This window comes from Pteronotus mesoamericanus, unplaced genomic scaffold (assembly GCF_021234165.1).
Source record: "Pteronotus mesoamericanus isolate MK-2021 breed Mesoamerican mustached bat unplaced genomic scaffold, CSHL_Meso_final contig_42, whole genome shotgun sequence".
Lineage (NCBI taxonomy): Eukaryota > Metazoa > Chordata > Mammalia > Chiroptera > Mormoopidae > Pteronotus > Pteronotus mesoamericanus.
Genome location: NW_026555157.1, coordinates 15,114,714 through 15,134,856, shown reverse-complemented (window position 1 = coordinate 15,134,856; position 20,143 = coordinate 15,114,714). Strand labels below are relative to the sequence as shown.

The 20,143-nt window shown below is 37.5% G+C and overlaps 1 protein-coding gene across 1 annotated transcript in view; it reads left to right on the top strand.

The window, feature by feature from the left end:
* IMPG2 (interphotoreceptor matrix proteoglycan 2) overlaps positions 1-20,143 on the top strand; it is a 64,709-nt gene that overhangs the window by 15,211 nt on the left and 29,355 nt on the right. Inside the window, exons 5-9 of the mRNA XM_054577390.1 lie at positions 6,399-6,448; positions 7,346-7,428; positions 12,098-12,259; positions 16,636-16,694; positions 18,809-18,829. Coding sequence (XP_054433365.1) covers positions 6,399-6,448; positions 7,346-7,428; positions 12,098-12,259; positions 16,636-16,694; positions 18,809-18,829 — 375 coding nt within the window. The remainder of the gene's footprint in view (positions 1-6,398; positions 6,449-7,345; positions 7,429-12,097; positions 12,260-16,635; positions 16,695-18,808; positions 18,830-20,143) is intronic.

Below are 20,143 nucleotides of genomic sequence, written 5' to 3'. Positions count from 1 at the left end.
AAAGTTTGTATACTTCCCATGCAACTAAAGCAGAACAGGTTGGGTTAAGGTGGAAGCTGCCCACTGGTGTAGTTGCTGAACTAGGATGACCTGAAATTAGGTAACACTGGGGGTGAAACAGGGGAGGTCTAAGAATTCACTAAGCCCATCTTTCTTTAACCCGAGTACCATTGTGATCCCTTAAAAACTCTTAGTTTGCATATCATTTCTTAGTACTTAGATTTATTTTTATGATTTTTGGAGATCATTCTCATATTCTCTTTGTTAAGAGACTCTTGTATTAGTTTTCTATCACCGCTGTAAAAAATTACCACAAACTTTGGTAGTTTAAAACAACAAATTTATCTTATAGTTCAATAGTTTAAAAATCTGACACAGGCCTTAAGGTATTAGCACGTCCATGCTCCTTTCTGGAGGCTCTATGGAAGAACCTGCTTTCTTGCCTTCTCCATCTTCTAGAGGCCGGTCACATTGGTTGGCTCCAGGCCCCCTTCCATCTTCAAAGCCGGCAATGGCCGGGCGAGCCTTTTCCACGTTCCATCACTCAGACCCTCTTCTGCCTCCCTCCTCCGCATTTAGGGCTTCTTGTGATTACATGGACCCACCTGTATAAACCAGGATATTTTCCCTACTTTAAGGCCAGCTGGTTAGCAACCTTAATTTCAACCATAATTTCCCTGTGAATAACATCATTCACCTGTTCTGGGGATTAGGCTTTGGATGTGTTTGGGAGGCCACTGTTCTGCCTACCCCAGTTCTCCCCTGTAATCTAAATTGCTTTTTCTATGGGACTTCTTACCCATCTGCTGTTTTAGGATTTAACACCAAATACTCCACTCTGTGCTGTTTTAAGTTCCTTCTGTCATCTGCTAACTCTCCTAGAAAACAAGAAAAAACCCCCAAAATTTCCTACCTTACTCAGGACATTGCATCCAATCTTATCTTTTAGAAATCTCTGCCTGTCATTGTTTCTCTCCTTCTCCTGTGTCTTCAATTTGTCCTATTAGTAACTTGTTCCCATTAGCATTTAACATGCTTAAGTCTCTCCCATGTTACCTATGTACAAATGGCTTTTCCTCCAACACTTGTCTCCATTACAGCCAGACATCTTGAAAGCATCTCCACTTAGCTCCAGTTGCTGCTTAACCTCTCCTATCTGCTCTTACTGTTGTGCCCTCAATAACCAGTATAAAGCTTGGCTTACACTATGTGCTCATTAAATATTTGTTAAATGATTTAAATGAATTCCTGCCCAGCCACCCAAGTCTGTGATGGCCTCTGGTGATAGTCTCAGTGTAAGGACTGTTCTTTGGGATTTGTTTTTTTGTTTTTGTGGTTTTTGTTTTTTTTGTACCTCAGTTAATTTCCGTTTGTAGTTCAGGGTGCCTATCATAGATCACAAAGACAAATATACATCCTAAAAAATCCTGTGTTGGATGACATGTGTCACTACTTCAGTAAACCCTGTTTTCTCCTAGATTTGTTTAGCATTTCATACAGTTCATAATACTTCTGCTCATAATATTTTGTTTAGTTTTCATCAATACCTTTGTGGAATAGGCAGGGCAGGGAGGTAGTTCTCTTTTGGAGATTAGGTTTTTGAGGCCCAGACCAAGTGAGATATTTTTCCTCATATATAAAGTTAATAATACATCTGGGACTAGCACCCAGGATTCCTGGCTAGAGTTCCTTTGTTGTCACATGCTGATTACAATGACCAGAGTTAAGAGCAAAGCAAAGCAAAGCATATAAAATTGTCAAGGGGGTTAGTAATCTAGACAGGAGGTTATGTTTTCACTATTTTTTTAAAAATTTACTTATTGATTTTAGAGAGAGGAAAGGGGGGGGAGAGAGCGAGCAAGGGCACACTATCAATTTTTAGTTCACTTATTATGCATTCGTTGGTTGATTCTTGTATGTACCTTGACTGCGGATTGAATCCACAACCTTGGTGTATCGGGATGACCCTCTAACCAAATGGGCTACTTGACCAACGCCCACTATATTTTTAAACTTCTGCTGCATGTGGCTGTGATATTTTCTGACGCAATCCCATCTGAATTCCGTTGACATGATTGGGCTGTAGTAGTGAGGAATGAATTATGTGCTGGATGAGCTGAGGAAACAAAACCGTAGGGGGTTGTTTGCTTCAGGTATTAAACTAAAGGTCTTAGCTGAATAACTTCAAATTGTGGTTTGGCCTAGAAGGGAAGTAGCATTTCTGTCTTGAAACTCAACCCCACTCTATGTTTTAGTTCCCTGTGAGTGACATCTTAGGGGATCCCTGCAGGAGGCCTACTTAATAAGAATATGTGAAAGGATTCTTGTTGTTAAGTGTTCTTCACTGTCTTTTGACAAGACAGTGGGAGGGCTGAGGTATTAGGTGTTGGAGTGTTAGGCAAGTGATTTGAATTACTGAGAGTTGCCTACTTACCATCATTAAAATAATGTTATTTTGAATTCAGTGAGTGAAATCCAATGTTGCTGATGTAAGCAAAATTCTCCATTGTGATTGCTTACTTAGAGAATTAGCATGAATTTGATTTTGATGTAGGGGACACTTCTCTCAACTCCAGGTGATGTCTGGTTTCTCTGTTGTTGTCCCAGCCTCCTGTTCTAGTTACTGTGCTGTGCTCGGACACTTTGTATTACTTTGACCTCTTTGTTCTTAGTACCTGATTGCTCTCCATAGCTCTCCAACTCTGACTGGGTTTCCCTTCCTTTTTCTGTGACCTTGTACACTTTGACTTTTAGGTTGTTTTCTTTATGTAGGCCACTCTCATTAAGATAAGGTGAAACAGATTAGCTGCCCTTCTAGAGACTGACTACAGGTCACAAAAAGGCCATGTTGTGAGGAGTTAAGGTAGGTAAGAGTGAGTTTTCTGAAATCAACAGGCCTATTTTACATTACAGCTCTTCCATCAGTCAACTGTGACCAGCGGCAAATTCTTAACCATGTGAAGCATTAGTTTCCTCGTTTGTATATGTGGTGATAACAGTATTTTCCTCTTAAGATTGTTTTGAGTTAACTAAGATAAACTACTTAGCACAGTGCCTGACGTGTAACAGGGCTTAATACATTTAGTTGTAATCATTCTTCCTGTTATTATTATTGAAAAAGGAATGGGATACAGTTAGGAATTTTAGGTAGAACTTTGAGTTACATTGCAATATTGTGTGACCCTGGGAAAATGGCTTTACCCATCTGGGCCTCAGTTTTCAATTTAACAAATGAGGATGTAGGAAGGGATTCTGCCTTGTGGACAATTGATAGACCATGTTCAGGCCTGATTATGTTAATGTCTGTTTCAAATGCATTTGAGTCCCATTTTGTTAGCTCTGCTTCCTGTGCCCCAAGAGGCCTCTTGATGCTTCCTCAGCACCCAGCCTTCCTCTGCTCATCACACATTGTAATGACTTATCCTGATGTTGTATTTTTTTAGGTTCTTCTACATGATCGTTCACTTAGTTACACTTTCCTACAAATACACTTGAATAACCTACAGTGTGATAGGTTTGGTGTAATGGTTTAATAAAGGGTCTGGCACAAATAACGCCCCCCTTTTTTTTATTACAAAATCTTTTTTCTTTTACATTTATTTTTTCAAATACATTTGTCTCTGCCTCCCCCGCACCACTTTCCCTTGCCCCCTTCCTCCTTCCCTCCCTCCTTCCCTCCCTCAGCTCTTCCCCTTTGGTTTTGTCCATGAGTCTTTGGTATATGTTCCTTGACTTTCCCCCTCCCGTCCTTTTCCCCGCTCCCCCCTCCTTCCCTCTTGTCTCTGTTGATTTCTTTTCCTTTCAGTGTTGCTGGTCTTATTTTCCTTGCATCTTTGTTCTGTACAATATCACACTCAAGTACACTATATGACATTTTAGGTGAAATATTCAAATTGCTGTCCATTTCATGCAAGACATTCACATACCTTACCAGCCACACTCAAGCAGGCCTTACTTCTGCTGGATGCTGTATGTTATTTTTTTAGACAGTGTAACCTAATGCAGAGATGGCTGCCTGCAGCTTTGAAAGCTAATACTGGAGAAGGCAGGTGCTCATGTAAAGGAAAGTGGTTTTATTCAGGTGCCAGCAACCTGGAAGTTGGGGAGCCTAGTCACAAAGCCCATCTCCACATGTCAGTGCAGGCAGGCGGTTTTGTAAGGACGGAGAGGGACAAGGAGAAGAAGGAGATCAGGAGAGACGCTGGGGTCGTGCAGGCAGTGTCCTTGCTGGTCCTCATATGGATCTTTAATGGTAGCATCGTGGAGCTGGTCAGTGGCAGCCAGATCCCTGCAGCTGGGTGATCTGTGTCACCTGAAGTCCTGGTCACGGCTGTTTATTGTACCAGCAGGAAGTGGAATGGCTGGCACAGTATGCTTACAAAGAAACTACTGTATGTGAGTTCTTTTTATCAGTTTGTTAGTATAACTTACTCTAATTTCATTTCATGGCAAGTCAGAGTAATACAAAGTTTTTATTCCCTGTTACAACTGCATTTTTAAAAACAGGAAGAATGGTTACGCTAAGATTTAAAAACAAAACAAACAAACCTGTATTTCTCAAATTTTCTACCGAAGCCTGGAGGTTTAGGGATCATAGCCTTAGTTGACTCCCCCTGCTCCAGTTCCAGGCATGTCATGTCTTTGAATTATCATGTTTTATCTTAACATTCATTTAAGCTTTATGTACTATCCATAATATGGCCACATTTAAAAAAATATTAAAATATTTTAAATTACGTATCAGTTGTTATTTAGCTCCCCAACTGCCTTTGCTTCAAGTAAAATTGCTGCTTCATGTTGTGTGCCATGGTATGTGTACCTGGCCGGTATGGCTCAGTTGCCAACACTCAGCGTGAGTGTTGTTGCCTAAGCCAAAAGATCATTGGTTTGATTCCTTGTCAAGGCATGAGCCTAGGTTGTAGGTTTGGTCCTTGGTCAGGGCTTGTGCAAGATCAATCACATCAGTGATCAATGTTTCTCTCTCACATTGATGTTTCTGTCTCCCCTCCCCTCCCTTCTCTCTAAAATCAACAAGCATGTCCTCAGGGGAGGTGAGGATTAAAAAAAGATGTGTGCCATGTTTATCTGGTGGCTTTGAGGCCGCTTCACTCAGTGAGCTAATTTAGAGCAGTAGGGCAACCTAAAGGAATTGTTCTGAAGATGGGACTCACTGCCACTGGCAAGTCTGTGGGGAAACATTTTTGACTGTGATTGAATCACCTTAGGAGGCTGACTTGTGTAAAGTTGAAGAGTTTCAATGGCTGTGAGTTGAAAGCTGGTGTCATCACAATCCAGCTCCTTCGAAAAAGAGTAATGGAGGAGCCTATTCCGCTCAGGACAGGTACATGAACTTTGAAGTTCTAAAACTCCCCCAAATTACTATAATTTTATTTTCATATTTTTTGAGTATGTGGAAATTTGGAGTTGCAAAAACCCACTTTCTTTCCTTTAAAGTGAGGACTTTCTCAGATTATTTCCTGGTGGTCTTCGCTTGCAGTCGTGCGGTTAAAGGACAGCTGGGAGACCTGAGGTCCTGGCAATGGGGCCTACAGCAAGTCATTTCTCTGAGCTTGACTTTTTTATATGAAACATTTTTATGATTTTTATGATCTCTCAAATTAGATGAGATTTGTGCTTATGTTCCCCTTAGAAGCCAGTATTTTCCAGTCTGTACTATTTGTTGTATTTATAATCATTTATTTGGTGCCTATTTCCTGTAAGACTGTAACTTTCAGAGACCATGGGTGTTTTGTTCACAACTGTATGACACATGTCTTCTATACTGCTTTGTCAATAGTATTTATTTATTTATTCATTCAAAAATATCTAAGTAATGTCTGCTGAGTAGCAGGTACTATTTAGTCTGGAGAAACAGCAAGAACAGGGCTGGCAAAGTCCTTGGTCTAATGGAGTTTAGATTCTTATGGCAGCCCCATTCAGCATTGTTCCCCGTGGTTGTGGAAATATTCTTTCCTGTGCTGTTTAATGTGGCAGCCGTTAGTCACATGTGACTACTGAGCACTTGAAATGTGACTAGTGCGATTGAGGAACTGAATTTTAAACTTTATTTAATTTTAGTTAACTTAAATTGCCATATATGTACAGTGACTACCATATTAGACAATGTCGTTCGAGAGGTTTAAGGGGTTGGAGACAGAGAAAGAAGTAGATAAATGAAGAAAGTAATTTCACATATTAATAAATTTAAGAAGAAATAAAACAGGGGGAATAATATAGTAAGTATGGGAGTACTTTGTATAGTGTGATTCTGGTTTTGTAGGAATCAATAAAAGTAAATAAATAAATTATGAAGATTTATTGAATTCCTTTTTGGAGAAAAGCAAGTAAACCCTCACATTACTGTCATCTTGTTAACACCAAACATTTTTTTTTCCTAGCCCTGAACAGTCATCTTTAGTTCCTGTTGGTGATACTTCAACATTAGGAGGTATGTTTTTGTGCCTTTATGTACTTTTCTTTTGAAATTATTTATGGTTTAACACAGTCTTGCTAGCAATTATTTTTCAGCTCACATTTGAAAAGTACTGTATTTCTCTCACCATATATGTTATTTAAGAGCCTCAAGGAAAAGTAATTTTTTAAAAAATTTATGGCATTATGCTATGGGTACTTAAAAATCTTTAATTTTTGAGTATGGTACAAATCAGAAAATTGCTTAAAACAGATGTACAATCTAAAGAATATTGTAAGGCAAACACTGCGTAATCACTGCTCATGTCAATAGGTAGAACCTCTCCAGGTTTCCCGTTTGTCATTTGTCTTGTAGAGTTTCCCAGAGTAAGGATTTTTCTGCTTGCATTCTGTGTGCTTTAGCATGTTCCTTTGACTTCTCTATTTCCTGTAAGTTGTTAGTTGCTTTCCTTATTACCTATTTTTTAAAAGCTTCCCTTTATTGGAAATTTCAAAACATATGTACAAATAGAATAGCACAATGAGGCCCAACTTCAACAATGATCGATTCATGATCAGTCTCCAACCTTTGCCCACTTCCGCTCTCTGGAAGTGTTACTTAATTCAATATTTGTCCCCTTTACTAGAGAATGCTTTGAGGGTAGAAACTTTGCCAGTATCCCTGGTGTCTTGCATAAAGTTTGACATATACTGGGTGTTCAGTAAATGCTTGTTGGATGAATGAGTGAATCATAATTCTTATTCTGGGAAGACGCTATGCAAATGTGTCTTAGGGTTAGAATGCATAGAATTTCCAGAATGAAAAAGCAACTGCTTTATGGAATGGTTCTGTACTCTGTTCCTTAGTTTCTGATGTGAATTCTGATTTATTCAGGGACTGGATTCATACTCATGTTTTTCTTTTTCTACTTAGGTGCTGTCCTCAGTGTTCCACATCCAGGGGTGACTTCTTATGAAGGTACCTCAGAGGGCAGCTTGGAGAGGCTGGAGGAGAGTGTGAGTGACACTGTTTTATTTAGTTCCTAACATGGAGTATAGGATTAAGAGAGATTATTATTCCATTGCAAGAGCACATAAGACTGTCTGTGGTTCCCTTACGGAAATGTTTTGGATTCTGAAACCAGTACATTAAAAAGAACCTGATATTCATTGGAGACCCAAGCTTTGGGTGAGGAAGGGCTTCAGATTGTAAATGAAATGACCTGAGATCTCGGGAGCTCTCATTATGGTAGTCCCACTCACTGTCCCTTGTGGGCCATGTGACATAATTTACTGTGAGGATTTTTGCCTACATTATTCTATCCCTAAATGGATTAGCTTCCTCTTCTTCAGTGCGAAAGGGTATAGATTTCATGTAGTTTAAAAATCAAGAAGCACCATGCTTTTCAAATATATCATTAATAGTAGCCTGGCCGCTATACAACATTAAGTTGATTCTCTATCACATTCAGATTTTTAAAAAATACACATGCCCAGGAAGAGAGAAACATTTTGTAAGAAATTTTGTTAAAATTTTGAGGTTCATAAATCCTTGATTACTTAATATATAGCAAACTCTGAATGTATTCACTAAAAGAGGTGCAATTTATTTACCTGGCACTTTCTCTTCCCAAACCAGAACATTTTAACTTATGTGAAATAAAATAAGTCAATCGCTCTGCCCCACCACCCTCCCTATAACTGAACAAGGCTGGTAGTAGCTTGGGATTTCCATTTATGCCCAAATCAGTACTTTCACCGTCAGTACCACTGTGTCCAAAGTTCATGGTTCTAAAAATACCACCATTTGATAAATATTTGTGAATAAATGAGTGAATAAAAGTGATATTGTACTTCTGAACTTGAGGCAGAATAATTATGATTTAGTTCTGGAAATAGTTATAGAATGAGATCAGATTGACTGTAGTGGAAATGAAGAAATTATGTGTAATCAGTTGGACCATTAATATCCAAAACAGAAAGGATGATTTGAAGCCAATTTATAGATTTATAGAACAAAACACTATAGAGATACCTAATAAAAATTAGGTTGCCTAGTTCAAAATTAAGAATTAGTTCAAAATAAAGGCCAAAATACAATTTTTACATTTCAGTTTTTCCTACTATATTTTTCCATCTACCATTTTAGAAATCATATATTTTATTTCTATTTTGTTTGTAGTTATACTATATGTTATAAAGTATATTTAATTTAGCAAAATTTTAATGTTTTAAAATCTTTATCCTTATCCTGGGCAATATGGGAACATTAGAACACTGTAATTCAAATGACCACCCTCCTGATTTATATTCTGTTTTTCAGTATTTTTGTTATTTTCCTCTATTTCAGTTTTCTTTATTTTTACTTCCACAAATTAGACTGTACTATATTTGTTTTATACAGTGAAAGTTTATTTTACACTTATGTAAACTGATAAATGCTGTTTATCATTTTATTTTCTTAAAAATCTTTTTGATTTTTTTGATTTTAGACTTCTCTTCAAAGCTAGCTTTCTTTATGAAATATATATTCCTGATATTACTTTAGTGAGAGTCTCTCACTGGTTCAGTCTCAGTTTTTGATCACCTAATAATATCTTCATTATCCCCGTATTCTAGAAAAATATTTTAAGTCTGTATGAAATTCTAGATTGAGGGTTTTTTAGGTCTTTTTTTGTCAAGGTTTACTTCATTATTTTCTAACGTTTATTGTTGCTACTGGGAACTCACCTATTGGTTTAGTTGTTATTCTGGTTGTTTTTGTCCACTTTTTTTGAAGTCATTTTATTTTTTGCTTATTTTTTTCAGAGATATTACATTCACATGTGTCAAAAAATAACAAATATTATAAGGTGAAAAGTCACATATTTAATTCTGCCATCTCCCCAGTTTCCACTCACTATACTACCCCTTCCCCACATCCTACCAGGCAACTGCTTTTGCTATGTTCTTGTGAAATATTCCAGATTACTTAAAGGCACATACAAACAAATGCAATTCCTACACAAGGAATTTTTTAACTTGAGACTCTATAGACACCAAAAAGGATTATTTTAAAAAGTAAAATATGCATTAATGGAATAACTGTACATAGTTTATGATGCAGTAAACTTAAGTGTGCACACACACAATGAACTTCACATCATAAGCAAAGTTAACTGCATGGGGGCTCTTTAGTTTCAAGACATTGTGATCACTTTGAAAGGAGTCCCCCCTTTTATAAGTATTCTTTGTCTACTTTTAAAATGTACCTCTCTATCTATCATCACAAGAGATAACAGCTGAGAAGTTCTCAGAATTTATGATAGATGTAAAACCTCAGATTAAGGAAATACAACAATCCAAAGAAAAATATACACACTAGTACACTCCTCTAACCCATTTTTGTGAACCTGCAGAATCCCAAATACTGTATATCCCATATATTGTATATATGTGAAATATTATACAGTATTTGGGGTTGTGCAGTTTCACAAAAGTGGCAATAAAAGAAATTCTTGGCTGTTATCTCCTATGATTACATATGTCTTTCTCATTTTATGTTCGTTTGTTAATTACTCTTTAATAACTTTAATTTCTTTGTCTTTCTGTATTGCATTCAAGTATGTCTTTCAGTTCATTAAGGCTTTCTTCAACGTAGACTAATTTGTTTCAAACTGCCTATTGAGTTTTTAGAATCCTTGCTTTATTGATCTGATACTGAACATGTACAGACCTTCCACTTTGAATCCTATCCCTTTGTGGTAAAAATTAAAACAAGCCTAGGTCTTAAGAGATCAGCAGATATACCATGTACACATACAACACTAAATCACCTCTCTGGATTCTTCTAATTTTTCTTGACCCCTTGAGGTTTTCTTTCTTGGGAATGAACTATACATTAAAACCATTAAAAAATATTTATTCACCTTTTTAGGCATTCTGTGGCAGTAAGATTACTAAACACATTTCTTTAAAAAATAATACTGGAATTGGAAGTTTCTGTTCAAATCTAGTGAGGTAAAATTTAACATGGAAAAATGTAGAGTCTTGTGCAGAATTCTAGACTTCTAGAATTCTTGGTGCAAAAACCAAGAGTTTTTGTTGGGGTTACTCTCAGTATAAACCAGAAATATGATGCAGTTACTGGGGGAAAAACACCTAGTAAAAAAGCTGGTGTGATTTTGGATTGCATAATACAAATAGAGGATCTTTCATAAGGGTGGTGGTAGTCCTCCCACGGTTTAGTGGGTCAGCCCTCATTTGTGGCCAGTCCAGTAAACTCATCACACTCAAAGAAGACATTAAAATCCTGAGCAGTGTCTGGAGGAGACGAACTAGTGGAAAGTCAGGGAAGACATGAGAGCTGCCGGTGCTTATTTGAAGGGCTCTCTGGTGACTACATTGTTTTTTAACTGTCCCAGTTTACAGAACCGGGATCAATGGTAACAGTAACAGGGAAATATGTTTGTGTTTAATATTTAAAACCTTCCAACCATGAGAGCTTTTCTGGAAATGTAATGGTCTCCTTTTGAAAGTCATGACTCTTTCTCATCGGAGCCATTTTAAATTGGGGACGAGAAGCAGTTTGTCAGGGATATCGTGGAGATAGTTCAAGCGCCAGAAGTGATGGTGGGATCTCCTAAAGTTTTGGAAGTTGCTGATATGTGATCCATCAGGGATGAAACACAGCAAAAAAAATCTTTGTGTTCTCCTCCTGAATCTGCCATTGGCTTGCGGTGAGCCCATAGACTAGCCATACTTTGATTCCGATCCCTCGATTTCTTGTGTATCAAAATGGAGGAACCTGGATTAGATGAGCTCAAGTGTATCTTGCGTGCAGCAGTTATTACTGTATGTTTTAGTAGCAATATTCTATTTCCTTCATTCCTTCTGCATTTATTAATTGGAATTCTTTCATAAGGAACTAGTGTCACTTCTCATACATTTATTTATTAAATCATATTAGTACAGATGCATGAATGTTTATTTTATTCTTTGGATTATAATTCAGTATTCATTTTGTTGCTCTCATTATGCCAGCTTTGGTTGCTGGAAGACCTGGATTCTAATAATACACAGTACAAAAATTTGCTGATGTGGTTTCAGATTCCACGTGGCAGCAAACCGTTAAGAAACTACCACCTGTTCCTGTTGAGCTTGGTGTGGGACCTAAAAAGAAATCCAGTTACCTGAAAAGGCTATTAATATATTCCTTTCTTCCCCTTTCTTCTGTATGGCTGGATTTTCTTCACATACTCAAACTACAACAACATAGTGCAACTGATTAATGCAGAAGCAGATTTGAGAACCCAGCTGTCATCCATTAAGCCATACATTAAAGGATTTGTAAAAATATAAACAATGATGAGAACCATGGTTCTGGCTATTTTTAGATGATAATTTTAGCATGGTCAACTCCGTTTTAACTCACAAATGGTCAAATTCAGTGGTTATCTTTGAAAAATTTTCTCTTTCCCTGAACTGATCATTGTGTGTTCAAAGGAATGTACAAATGCACCATAATTTTAATATTAACCTATATCCTCAAGTCCCCCCAATTAGTACTGAAGTCAAACACTATATGAAAGATCATCATCAGAAATTGCCTTTGGCATAGTATCTGGTATGTAGTATGCAATCAATATATATTTGTTGACTAAATAAGTAAACATTAACATTTATTATTCTTTCCCTAAAAATTCAGATTAGCAATGAAATTGAGACTATGATAGAAGAGTCTACAAAACCAGCAGCTGAGCAGATTGCAGAATTCAGTATCCACCTTTTGGGAGAGCCATACAGGGAAGAACTGCAGGATCCCTCTAGCTTCCACCACCAGAGCCTTGTAGAAGAGTTTATTTCAGAGGTGGGTAATTTTGGTTTGTTTTTATTCTTTTTTTTTTTTTAAATAAATAAGACAGTTATCTTGGATTGTAAATTTCTCATGTTTACAACATTGCTTAAAGGTAGGTTTAGGATTCAAGCTCTCCATTGGCTTGGTTTGGAGACGGTGATTTAGCTATTTCTTCAGAAAGCTCTGTGAAAAATTCGCAGAACAACAGATGGGTAATTTCATTGAAAACAAAATCTTCACACATTCGCCATCTAACAAATAAATGCTCTTTCCAACTTTTGCTGCAAAGCCAAGGAAAAATGTGCTTTATGGCATGGTTTTAACTTAATATTTGGAGAAATGAATGAGCATCTTTGAGAAACTACATACAATGTTTTTTGTTTATTTTTAAGGAAACATTAAATTAGACCATCCCACAACTTTATTTTCTGGAAGAATTCTATGTGGTGCTTGAACTCAAGATTCTTTCAGTCAAAAATGACCATACTTGTCTCCATTCTTGTGTGCCTTGCTGAGGCAGGGGTGTCCAACCATTTTTGTGTCTGTGCCACACTGGAAGAAGAAGAGGTATATTGGGCCACACATTAAATACTTTGCGACACATAATCACACACACACAAAATCTCATAATGTTTTAAGTAAATTTATGATTTTGTGTTGGGCTGCAGGTTGGACATCCCTGCTACGGTAAGGCATTGTGTGCCCATCTTTCCTTTCTGTCCAATTACAGGACACACCATTCCTTTCTGTTTATTTCTTTTCCATTCCATCTTGATGGGGTTCTTGTTGGCCACATTTTTCAATTCCATTACTTTGGACTAATTTCTTTCCCTAGACACTGTGTCTAGATGAGAAATAAAAATATGCACCTCTCAGCCAAGCAGCATCATTGCAGCCATCAGACACAGGGAGTGTAGGCCAGACGATTAATTTTCCTAGCTGTGTGGCCAAGTAGTGAGGTGTATGGTATGTGGAAGAAATGTCAGCCAGGCCAGTGGCCACTTGGCATCAGATAGTGTCTTGGATCAGCTGTCTGCTCCTCTCTGCCCTTGGATTAAAGAACCGTTAATAAGCCTCAGTGTTTGGGTAAACAACTGTACTGAAAGACTGCATATTTAGAGGTTGTCCAATAAACACCCTGAAAAACATCTCCAGCAGGGACTTTGTGAGGTAGGTAGCTGTTGGTTTGAGGTGATTTGAAGGTAATGAAGGGTCTGGGCCTACCTTGACACAGGAACTTCTCTGGCCTGCCTCTGCATCCCTTTTCCCTTCACCTGGAACAAAATGTCTACCAATAGCCACGTGTGGACCATCTTTGTGTGGAGCAGCAGAGTCTGGGGGCAAGTCTCTGAAAGGCCCTCTCACCACGTTTACTTCAAACGGAAGGGGTCCCCTAGCTCTCTCCCTTCAGGGCACAGTCACAGGGATTGTTCCTTAGATATTATTTCTTAGGTAAGTTTGGAAGACACAGAGAAAAACAAAGGTTGCTTGGTGGATTCAGGTTAAAGAGCTATTCTTTTTTTTTTTTCCCCATGAAGTGAAGAGTAAGAATAAGATAAGCTTGGGACAATGCCTTGTGTGACATCAGAGAGGGAAAGGTCAGGTTTGAAGACAGCCACAGCGTGAACACAGGGTCCTCGCATACTGCTTTGTGTTCTGTAGGCTGCTGGGTGTCCTGTTTGCTAACAGCAGCAATACAGATGAGTGTTTCCATTTCACATGTGAGGCCCAGGAGAGTAAGTAACTTGTTCATGGTCATTTCAGCTTCTAGGAGTGGAAGGGGAAATCAGATCGCCACCTTCTTTTCAGAGTGTTCCTTTCTTTATGTCATGCAAAGTCCCATTCATTAATTCAGGTGAGAAGTTGTGGTGAGCCTCACAGTTTTTCCAGTCCTGGTTCTAGTTCTAGACTGTAATGCATCAGGGGAAAGAGGAAGAGGCTTGTGTTTCAATGAGAAGAGTATAGGATTTGGTATTAGAGAGATTTCGGGTTTAATAAATTCTGATTTAGTCACTCACCAAAGGCATAACCGGGGGCAAGTTTGTTGACATATGAGAGTGTCAGTTTTCTCATCTATAGAATTGAGAAAATATTTATCTCTTAAGATTTGTACAAGGATTAGCAGTGATATTGCAAAGTACTAAGCACACGGTGGTCACTTGGTACATTGTACCTATTATTATTTTTATTATTTATTTATTTATTTTTAGACAAAGGGGCAGGGAGGGAGAAAGACAGAGAGTGAAACATCAATGTGTGGTTGCCCCTCAAATGCCCCCTACTGGGGACCTGGCCCACAACCCATGCATGTGCCCTGACTGGGAATTGAACTGGTGGCCCTTTGGTTTGCATGCCCGGCGCTCAATCCACTGAGCCACACCGGCTAGGGCCATTGTACCTATTGTTAATCTTGATGTTAGTAAAGCAGAATGACTTCTTACAACTGAACACCTGTATAGTAACTAACTGGATATGATGGGTTAGAAAATCCATATGTGTTTAGATTCAAGAGATGGCAAAGCTTAAAGTGAGTTTAGTAATAATAATAATATGCAATTATACAGCATTTTGCAGTTAATGGACTACTTTGAGCTACACTCATTTTAATCTTACAAAAGTTGACATGGTTGGTGAGCAGGGCAGCATTAGTTTTATAAAAGAGACATGCACAACCACTTCGCCAGCAAAAGCAGCTGAGACTTTATCCCTTAGTCTTCAGGTTCCTTGTCCTGAAGTTCCCATCCCCACCCCCATCCTCTAAGAATTATAGCAAGACTCCCTTTCTTCTCAGAGAATAAACAAGGCAAGTTATTATAGTCAGAAAGTTGCATGTGTTTGGATTCTTTATTCTTAAAGCATGAAGATATTCATTCAATCAAAATTTATTTGTTTCTTTACTACTAATCACTTATAGTGGCATTCAATATTATATTAGTTTCAGCTGTACAGCATAGTGGTTAGACATGTATATAACTTACAACGCGGTCACCCCGATAAATCTAGTACCCACGTGGCACCATACATAGTTATTACAATAGTATATAGTCCCTGTGCTGTACTTTACATCCCCATGGTTATCCTGTAACTACCAATTTGTACTTCTTAATCCGCTCACCTTTTCACACACACCGAACAACTTCCCATTGACAACCGTCAAAACATACTCTGTATCTACAAGTTTGTTTTGTTTTGAACCAAGGCTTTTCATAAATCATACTCACATGAGGACTTGGTTTTGAAAACAGATGCCTAAAGCTTCACTCATAGTTCCCAAAGTCCACTAACAGCTCACTTCCCTTCTTCTGCTGTTGGCCCCAGAGGACTTACCTGGTAAGACCAAGTCTTCTGGAATGTGGTGGATAAAATGTTAAATTCTGTTAAGCATTTGGTATTTGTGCATAACATGATTATTTTTAGATATTTAGTTCATCTTAGAATTCTTTTTTTCCTGCTCCAGTCACTAAGCAGATACTGATTTACTTGGTGGGATGTTAAAGACTCAGTAATAAAACTGGTTCCTGGAGATGTGATGTTTCTAAATTGATCTTTGACAAGTTACCCAGTCACTGATTTATAATCCCCTTTATGGCAACCAGTGAACAAGGCCTCTCTCCTGCGGGCTTAGCCCAGGCTTACAGGTTAAAAAAAAACCCTTTTTTAAACTATGTTTATTGATTTTAGAGAGAGAGGAAAGTGGGGCTGGGGGAGAGAGAGAGAGGGAGAGGGAAAATTGAATGTGTGAGAGAGAGAATGTGAGAGAGAAACGTTGATTGGTTGCCTCCCGTACGTGCCCTGAGTGAGGAGTGAACCGCAACCTTTTGGTGTGTGGGACGATGCTCCTACCACCTGAGCCACGCCAGCAAAGGCCAGATTTCTTCCTAATGTTGACTGTGTCCACAGTTCCCTTGTTTTGTAGGAACAAGAAACAGACACCACCAGACATTTTTAGGGAATGAGCACCCGACTGTTTGTCACTGTGTGTGCTGAAGCCAGATTTCTAATCCAAATTAGTACATTTAAAAATGCGATTATTTATAGCTTATTTTGAAATGAATGCTTTTTTTTCACGTTTCAACACATCAGGGAAAAAACAGTCCTTGTCAATGAGAAGTATGCTTTTTATAATTTGAACAAAAACTAATATTAAAGCACATTAGAACCTTATAAGACAAAATAAAAATGTATCAGTGTTGTGGTAAACACTATTTTCTAACATTGTAACTATTATAATTTTCTTAATAACTTTCTGATCCATGTGTACCTGTGTGTGTATTCAAGCTCCTAATAGTTGTAAACAGTGCACTTTATATCCTACTCCTAAACGCATTAATTTCTACATCCTTTTTCACATTTCTGCACAGTTATAAATTTATTTTTATTTTTAACAGGTTGAAAATGCATTTACTGGGTTACCTGGCTACAAGGACATCCATGTACTTGACTTCAGGTAAATAGACTTCCTCTAAAAACACATGTTTAGTAACATTTTTAAAATGCTACTCTTTATTTATGTAATGCCCCCTTTATTTCAAGTGCAATATTCTTTTGTGTGTATTATAGACACAAAAATAAATCAAAATGATTTGAATGCTGTATTTTAATGCTACTTCTGGTAAACTTACGTTCCTAATGCTAGTGTTTCAAGTGAGGAAACTGAGTTAGAAAAAGGCAAAATAATGTATTCAAGGTCTGAGTGCTAAATCTGTATAGTAATAATAATGTATTCTATATCTGACAGTATAATAGTATGTACTAGATCTGTAATTGGGCCAGGGTAAGAACTTAGGAATTCATGTCTCCAGCTTGCTGCTGACATGATACACTGCTTTTATTTGTCACTGAGGGGTGTCTGAAGTCAGATTATATGTGACTGTGAGGTCCTACTAACGCTTGTCAGTGTTCCACTGAGGTGACTTTGAGGCCTTGGTGTGAGGCCACTCTGCATTCACTGTCTTTTCAAACATAGTAGTTCTGAGTAAATCAAGGACCTCTTTTGAAGGCATTTCTTCCTTGCTTCAGACCCTCTGCATAATACTTGCGAACATTTATTGAACGAATACTTTGCATTAGGCCCTTCACATTCCTGAGCTCACTTAATCTCCAGTCCTCTTAGAATAAATATTATTGTTGATACTCATTTGACAGAGAAACAAACAGGTTTAAAGGGATGAAGTTTGAGCCCAGAGTCAGAGAGCCTGTAAATTAGCTTGTAAATTTGAAACAGAGTGGCTGACTTTATAGCTCTTGCTCTGAATCTCCATGTATTTGACGGTTTGGAGCATCTGGGTGACTGCTGCGGCCCAGCAGTTGGGCGCAGTTGAGTGTGAGCAGGGGCACTGGAGCATAATTAACAGTGCCAACATCTTAACTGTGGCATATTCTTGTCACAACTTTTGGGCTTATCAGAAATAATAGCAATCACTTACATAGCATTTACAGTGTACCATGCTTTATTTTAATTCATTTAATCCCAACAGCCATGCTATGAGACAGTTTTTATTATCCACATTGTTTCTGATAAGTAGACCGGAGCACAGGGAATTTAAATATTATAATTTACCTGGGAACACTTAGATAGTTACTGGTACAGGGGAGGGTCACGGGAAATTGACCCTCCACCAGCCTCACAGCGTGACTGGTCCGTCTCCCCAGTTCAGCCTTCGCGCTTTTCACAGAATGCCGCTGTGACTAAAGCTCATCCGAGAGCCGGTGCGTGTGAGGCCTTTGGGCACCTCTCTCACTTGACAGCACAGGAAGCAGCATAGCCTTTGGAGTCAACTTGCTTAGGTCCAAATCCTGCCATTGGCACATCTGGCTGGATGGTTTTGGGTAAATTACCAAGTCCTTAACTTCTCATTTGTATAAAAAAGACAAGTTGCCAAAAATCCTGCCTTATTAAAAAATAATTTTGAAATACTTTAAGTAAATGATTTAGCTATTTTGTACCTCAGCTTCTTTCCCTGTAACATGGAAATACTAATGGTCCTTAATAAGTCTTAATGAGGACTAAATGAATTAATTTTTGCAAAATGCTTAGCGTAGTTCCTGGCACATGGGAAGTTCTTAATAGAACTTAAAAGTGTCTGTTACATAAAATATGTAAATATTAAAGGCTATGAAATACCCTATTGGTTAGTCAGTCCTGACATTTCCAACCCCTTTGAACTTTATTTATATCAAATGATTTGTTTTTCATTTATTTCAATACTACATAACATATTATATCTCCCCAAAGGTGTTCTCAGTTTTGTTAATGCCAACTACTGGAGTCCCCTGCTGACTTACTGAAAAAGTTTATTTATAAACATATAAATCCCTCTAAAAGTATTTTAATAAAATTTAAAGATAGTAAATACTATTTATTTTAAAAATAGAACACTTTCTCCACCTTTGCTCACTTTGTTAAATCTATAGGGATTTGTCAGCTTCTGATACTTTACATGTATTTTCATTTAAAGAAATATTTCAGAGGAAATATATCAGGAACTTGTACTTTGATGAATTGTATGACAAATATAACTGTTTTGAGTTCTGCTTAACACTTTCAATTTTTATTTTCAGGTCCCCCAAGGAAAACAGCAGGTAGAGTACTTTTTGGTACTTTTCTATACTATCGAATGAATGAGGAGTTAGTTTAGAAAATGTGGTAGACCCAGGTCCAAGGGAGCATGTCTCAATTCTTTTATCACTTCCAATATCAGTGTCTATCTTCATATAGATCAGGGATTGACAAAGTTTTTCTATAAGGGTCAGATAGTAAATATTTTAAACTTTCAGGCTGTGTGGTCTCTGTTGCAGCTACTCATCTCTGCCACTATCAAATGAAAGTGGATACAGGCAATACGTTGAAAACAAATGAATGTGGCTGTGTTTGCTTTTTATAATTTGAACAAAAACTAATCTTAATTTATGGACACTGAAATATAAATTTCATATAATTTTCACATGTCGCAAAATGTTTTTCTTTAGATTTTTTTCAACCATTCAAAACATAAAAGCCATTAACTCAGTGACAATAGGCTGGATTTAGCTCAAAGGTAGTGGCTTATAGACCTGTTATAGACTGATAGCTGACTAGAACTCTTAGGTAGAGGGTGGGGCCACAGTTGGTTTACAGTTGTGAGTTTATGAAACAAGAGTTCATTCTTGTATTATTATTTGCTAATAATTGTATTATTTTCCATACAAACAACTGTAAACCTACTTTTGCCCCACCCTGTATTGAGTTACACTTGATTTAAAATAGGAAAAAAAAACTTTCATTAATGTGAACACTTTCAAGTATGCTGTGCATTCAACAATATAATCAATAATCTTTTGAAGTGGTAAATGAAGGGAAGAAAGCTGATCTCTTTAAGAGCTCATTTGCAAAAACAGCTAATCTCTAGATTTTCTTAGAAGAAACATAGTCAATAGAAAAGCATGGTCAATACCCCTTGTGAAGGTTGCTGTTTATTTTTTTGCCTTTGGATTCCAAATTTATTGAAAATTTTCTTTCTCTCAGAAGATTGGTAAATATAATATAGAATTTGTGAAGTGTATTCATAGGCTAACTGTGGGCATGTTTAGAGGTACAGTAATGCTCCATTGTTGTCATACCTTATATTTGGAAAGGGCTTTCTGACTTCTTTGTTTTCTGTGATTTTAGCAAGTGTTTACTAAGTACTTACTAAGAATTAGGCAGATCCTGTGTCTACAAAAATTCCATTGTCTAGGAACACAGTTTGATGAAAAGTACTTTCAGGGATATGTCAAAGTACTGGTTCTTTTATTTTTTTCATTTTACTTTTTTATATCCCTGTAAGATAATGACAATGAGAATTAATATTCATTCTATTAGGTGGTGAGGAAATTTTGCCTCAGAGAGGCAAATTAATTTGCTGTAAGTTCTATGAC